We start from the raw sequence: 6,041 nt of genomic DNA, 5'->3' as shown, positions 1-6,041 counted from the left end.
CGAAGGACATTGGACGCGGCCGCCTAGCACGTAGCCTTCGCTACCGCGGCCGCTCCAACGGTATCCGCGCGCTCTGATTGGTCAGTGTTTTTCGTTAATATCTCCTCAACGAAGCCTCGGATAACATTTTCGCTAAGGAAAAAGTTGTTTCAAATCACCCCCCGAACCACCCCTTTCAAGGTGTTACAACATTTTTGGGACACCCTGTATATTTTAAATAGTATTTTGTAATAAAACAATTCTAATTGAATTATTTTGAAAATTAATTCAGATTAAAACAAATAATCTGTAATTGTCTCCTAAATTATTAATCGAAATATAGGAGTTTTAATAGAATTATTCGACATATAGAACAAAATATTCGATGAAATTTTATTTATGTATTGTTTTAAAAGAATGAACGTGAATAGAAATAATACCTGATCGAAGGCAGGAAATATGTAATCCGCGAATTGAATTTCCGCAATAGCTGTTACACCCGCAGTAGCTAAACCAATTCCAAATCCAGCGATTCCTTGTTCGCAAAGTGGCGTGTTGAAAACGCGGTCTTTACCAAAATCTTTTTGAAGATCAACCGTGCAACGAAAAACACCGCCAAACGCCACGTCTTCTCCAAATATCACTAGTCATAGAAAATAATTACTTAGACCTCGTTATGCAATCAACATGAACGTAACAATATACGCAGTACTAAGTATACAGAACATTGCTTTTGTGTATTCCAAGTATAATATTATAGAAAGCAAAGAGATTTTTAAATATTTATGTATGAATGATTAAGATATTTAAACATGCAATCGCAACAAACGGAAATTTTAATAAAGTATTTATAATGCATATATATTCTACTTAATTTAAGCCATACATTATCCTTGGTATTGAATATGCTTATAATTGAAATCAACGCTTGTGCATAATCACGTATAAGTATTATGAAATACTTGCTGATACGTGTTCATGTATTACAATGAATGCGTTATCGCATTTCCAAGATAAGATAAAGGAAATAGTTTACGTTTTCGTCAGAATATTTAGCGAGCATTTGGTAACATTATCAATCAGTACATTAATCGTTTCCTAACACAATAATACATTTTTATTTCGTCACGTTTAATGTAACAATTTTGATAAATAGTTATTTTTACCGATAAATGTGAATTATCTTATACACGTTATATATTTCTGTTTAAATTCCAAGTATCGAGAAGAAATGTTTTTTTAAGTAGATAAGAGCGAGAACTAATATTTATTTAGCCTACAGTTATTAGATATATTTTATTAATTATATTTAATAAATGTAGGAATGATTCTTGCTCTTATCTGCCTGAAAAAAACAACATTCCTCTTCTGTGAATTTATTGATATTTCACAGCAAACAAATCCAAAAATTATTTATCATTTTATTTAGAAAGTATTACTGTTACCTGCATCGGGATCGTCTGTTAACGCTGTCCGAAGTCCTTGATTTATCGCTTGATACATATTCAGCTTTTCAATCTTACCTGAAATAAAAATAATTCACGGGTTCATAGCAGTCGATTTCTTACGTTTATTTATTGCATCGAGTTTCATAGATCTGAACTCAATTCATTATCAACGCGGAAGTGTTGCGCGGTCTTAATCAATCCATTAACAATGGCCAGCTTTGTATCTAATTTTTTTCATTCAAGACAATCATCTTGACGTACCCCTATCGAGTCGCTTTTAATTAGATTTAAATTGGTTTGTTACCACAAATTGATGCTAATATTGTTACCGTGAAAAATCATAAAAATAACTGAACGAGCAGTTTCAATTATTTTATTTAAACGTTTCGACTACGTATATCGATTTTATTTTGTGCTGAATAATATATAAATTCTTGACCTGTTTACTAGATTTTTTCATTGAAAACAAAAGAGCTTTTTAATATTCAAAAGTTGTGATGCTACTCTACGTAAATTGTATTCAAACCACTATCTAGTCTCTAGTATTTATAACAAAATTATCGTTAAATAAAATATTCGAAAGTATACTTGTTCAAGAATTTTTATGATGATTCGTTATCACATTTTTATCGATTAATTAAACGCCGTTAAAAAGGTAATGCTGAAACTTACCGGTAGCATTCTTATTCGTGTTTTTATCCGTATAGTAGTTGAAGTGTATACACCTGACATTCTCGCGTAGCACGTATCTATCGACGGAACAGAAAATTAGAGACGCACGAGCGTTCAGGAACCGTGTCCACAATTTACTGAATATCATCGTGGATAAATGTCGTTTGTAACAGCGCGACGATAGCGCGTAGCTTTATCTCCTAACCGGTATTTACATACAATATGGTATTGAAAAACGCGCGAGCTCCCGTGCTCGACCTAATCTGAATTTCGTAAACAGCTCTAATCGAGATACAAGCGCCTCCGCGCTTGTAAATGTTTAACACACAGCTAAAGAAACATTTTAATGTACCTCTGATACTTTCCGTATACCTTTCGTCGAGACAACGAACTACGAATGAGATTTATTACACTTAGCAATTATCTAGCTATAACTTTTCTGAAATGTTTATTTTGTAGAAAATTTAATTTGTATGTTTAGTTACGTGTTTCAAATAACAGAAACGTAGTTAGAAATTTGAAATGTAAGGTAATACTGCACCCTGTTTACTAGATGTACCGATAAATGCCAGCATTTACAGTAAAAGTTACCATAAACTTATTCAGTGAAATACTCCACCCTGCTTATCAGACGTACCGCTAGATGGCATCATTTACGCTTACCATAAGATGTGTTGAGTGAGATACTACATCTTGTTTACGAGATGTAGCGCTAGATGGCATTATGTACTCCCAAAACAAAGTTACCATGGTAACCGCAAGTAAGCGACGCTTGTAAACGTCAGCAAACCATTCGGTTTGTGGTAGCGAGATTACAATAGTGACAATTGATTCAATATCGTGAAAAATGGGTCGCACCGATTTGGATAGAATATTATCGATAGATCCGTCGTCATTAACGGATGACGATATGGAGGATCTTTACCCTGCCATGATTAGTTGCGATGTAGATGAGATTAGTAACCTGCATAACCTAAGAGTCCTAATGAAAGTCTCTCAGGAAATACTACAATACAAAGACAATCAAGTAAACATAATTATTCTGTATTTATACTGTCATAAACTACTATCAATATTATATTTTAACCATTGTTTGTGTGATGGTTATTTAATGAAAAGATATATGCTTTCTGATTCTTCTATGACCGAGCCATTCCTATTAAATATTATGATATGTAAAATATTCAGAGTATACATCATGAATTAGCACAATAATATTTTTCACTTAACATAGATTTTTTGTATTCATGTAAGCTATAAGTAACATGAAATCCACACTCTAACGATAATTGATACAGAATTAGAATATCAAGGAATACAGTAAAGTATGGTATTCATAAAAACATTTTCCAATAGGTAGAGTCATTACTTTTAGAATGCGGTAAATTAAAAGAAACTATTACTTCTTTGAAACCTGAGCCTGCTAAGCGTAAAAAGAAAGGTAAACAGTGTGTGCTTTTAATCAAACAAAATATAGGTTATTTCTTTTTAGAGTATATTAAATTACAGTACTATAAAAGAATTTCTTTTTAAATTCCATTCCATAGATTGGGATACATCTGATACAAAACATGGAACCGATGATATATCCAAAGTAAGATAAACTATTAATCATTTAATTTTAATACATACACACTTATGGTATTCTTTGTAAAGCTAGTTGTGTCATTGTTTTAAGCATTTGGATATACCAGAAAGTACTGATTACAATGATGAATTACAAGGGAAAAATAAAAAGATTAAAATTCTTATGACAGAACTAGAGGTAAGATTAGGATGAAATAAAACATGGTTGAAGTGGCCTGTTTGTGTTGCTTACTTTGCATAATTCTGTAGAGCTTAGAGAAGGAGAACGTAATTTTGAAAGAGCAGTTAACAACTTTAACACTAGAAATGGAAGATGCAACGCAAAAGATGAACGAGATGACAGGAGAATTGTCTTCCTCTCAAATGAAATTCACAGAATACAGAGGTTGTAGTAGTAAAAAGTATTTTGTTTACTTAAAATCTAGTTATAGACGAATTCTCGGTCAAATTGAAAGGGTCTCTGCTTTCAGACAAAATATCGTACTTGGAACGCGAGAATGCTGCGTTAGTTGCTCAAATTGAGGAAATAACTGCCCAGCAAGTAGATAGAGATAACGTAATAGATGAATTCGGTGCAGCAATTGACACTAGAATTAACGAATGGAAGGTACACATAACTACAATTCATGTCAACTTCGGTTGAGTTATTCAATTCTTTACGTATCTTTTTTTATCAAAAATTCTTTAGGCAATATTAGATGAAAAAGATGCTGAAATTCAGCGACTACAGGAAAATTTGCAACAGTCACTTATACAATCTGTGGCGTCTGTTAAAGAACAAAATAAATCAGAGATTGTTCATTTAAACGAGGAATTAGAGGTTCGCGATAAATTTATCACCGAATTAAAAACAAAGCTTTCCGAAGCTGTAGTTGAGATTAACGAAAGTGCGACGCTTATAGAAAAGCTAAAAGCAGACGCACGAAAGTATGTATAATTAAGGGTAAATAAAGATGGTGGTAGAAGATTTTTATTTAGAGATAATTCATTCGGATTTTGCGTAGGGTTGGAAAAAATGGCAAAAAGAAACAGCACAAAGATTTGCTAAAAAAATTGCAAGATGCAAATGAGCAAATATCTAAGTTGCAAATTAAATTGACAGAGGCAGAGGAAGATGCCCAATTAAGAAGCAGTAAAGTTAGTTTATCATATATTTTTTATTTAGGAAACATGACGTCGGTTCCTAACGACTTTTTCTTGTTCAGTTGTGCGAAGTATTAGTGACTTTAAGGAAGTACGAGGATGAAAATCAAGGCCTGACGGATGCGCTGAATGAAATAAAAGTGTTACAGGATGATCAGAAGGATAAAAATGAGCATATCAAAGACTTAATTAACGTCGTTAACAAACTGGAAATGTTAAATTCGTATCAAGAAATGGAGATCGTAACTCTTAGGTAATTACATATGCCACTTTTCCCTTTGTCCATTGAACTTTATAAAAGACTAAACACCGATAACACGAACTGCAGAGAAAAGCTAGGAATTCCAGAAGATGAATCAGTGTCGATACAGAACGTTATAGAGAAACGTAAAAAGGAAGCAAAGAAGTTAGAAAGTCTAATGGAACAAAATAAAATCCTTGTTGAAGAAAATTTAGAAATGAAATCAGATGTAAGAATGAGACAGTCATAGTTACCGAACTCTTGTTATTTGACCGAAGTAAAAGTTTCTAAATAACGCCATTAATTTTCTAGATAAGGGTATTAAAATATAAATTAAGTAAGACTTCGAAAGTGTTAGACCTCTCGGATTACACCGTAGACGGTAGTACTGAATTTTTACATTCGACCAAATTGCCAGAGTCCGAACTTCAATTGTTGTATCCTAAATCGACCATGCAACAGGACATGCAGCTACTTTTAGAAGAGAACGAAGCTCTCAGAACTGGCATGCACGAAATTTTGGACAGTATACGTAATCAAGACGGTGAATTTCCACTAATTTTAATGGTACTTTAACGATGCACTGTCTTCTTCCTTCTATTCACGCAAGAACATACTTCAATTGCTCTTCATTCTCGATCTATTTCTAACCCACACAAGTACTCTATCGAACACGTATACTAACCATGGTCACGAAGATTAGATCGTCTTCAAGAAAATCCTAATTAATTTTATATCGTTGCATGTGCAAAAACATTGTGTACATTAATAGTTTAATGTCTCAGGTAAAAGCATAGTGGAAATACAGTCTAGCGCGTTAGAAAGGTTGCTAGAAGCTTTAGATGTAAGACATTTAGCTGGCTGGTACCACCCAGCAATGAGGTTGCAAGAACACTTGAACGTTGTACAGGGTAGCAATGCTGAATTACGAGGACAGCTTAAGCAGTTGAGGTACATTTATAGAATACTCA

General features: G+C 33.3%; 2 protein-coding genes across 5 annotated transcripts in view; one reads left to right on the top strand and one right to left on the bottom strand.

Annotated features, from left to right (window-relative positions):
- The window catches only part of LOC128889551 (2-oxoisovalerate dehydrogenase subunit beta, mitochondrial), a 12,878-nt gene extending 10,539 nt beyond the window's left edge, over positions 1-2,339 (bottom strand). The window contains exons 1-3 of one of the 3 annotated variants that reach the window (XM_054147276.1): positions 2,100-2,339; positions 1,425-1,502; positions 420-622 (exon numbers count right to left, since the gene is read on the bottom strand). In XM_054147276.1, coding sequence (XP_054003251.1) covers positions 420-622; positions 1,425-1,502; positions 2,100-2,247 — 429 coding nt within the window. In that variant the 5' untranslated portion in view covers positions 2,248-2,339. The remainder of the gene's footprint in view (positions 1-419; positions 623-1,424; positions 1,503-2,099) is intronic. The other 2 variants (XM_054147275.1, XM_054147274.1) reach the window with 2 other exon arrangements.
- Positions 2,340-2,867: 528 nt separating this feature from the next.
- The window catches only part of LOC128889547 (centrosomal protein of 290 kDa), a 76,218-nt gene continuing 73,044 nt past the window's right edge, over positions 2,868-6,041 (top strand). For both annotated transcript variants that reach the window (XM_054147263.1, XM_054147264.1), the window contains exons 1-12: positions 2,868-3,126; positions 3,456-3,540; positions 3,647-3,693; positions 3,778-3,864; positions 3,936-4,071; positions 4,157-4,293; positions 4,375-4,613; positions 4,691-4,823; positions 4,892-5,082; positions 5,158-5,299; positions 5,383-5,614; positions 5,856-6,021. In XM_054147263.1, coding sequence (XP_054003238.1) covers positions 2,947-3,126; positions 3,456-3,540; positions 3,647-3,693; positions 3,778-3,864; positions 3,936-4,071; positions 4,157-4,293; positions 4,375-4,613; positions 4,691-4,823; positions 4,892-5,082; positions 5,158-5,299; positions 5,383-5,614; positions 5,856-6,021 — 1,775 coding nt within the window. In that variant the 5' untranslated portion in view covers positions 2,868-2,946. The remainder of the gene's footprint in view (positions 3,127-3,455; positions 3,541-3,646; positions 3,694-3,777; positions 3,865-3,935; positions 4,072-4,156; positions 4,294-4,374; positions 4,614-4,690; positions 4,824-4,891; positions 5,083-5,157; positions 5,300-5,382; positions 5,615-5,855; positions 6,022-6,041) is intronic.

Source organism: Hylaeus anthracinus, unplaced genomic scaffold (genome assembly GCF_026225885.1).
Source record: "Hylaeus anthracinus isolate JK02 unplaced genomic scaffold, UHH_iyHylAnth1.0_haploid 11997, whole genome shotgun sequence".
Classification (NCBI taxonomy): Eukaryota; Metazoa; Arthropoda; class Insecta; order Hymenoptera; family Colletidae; genus Hylaeus; species Hylaeus anthracinus.
Note: the sequence above shows the minus strand (reverse complement) of the source record. Positions and strands in the feature narration are given on the sequence as shown.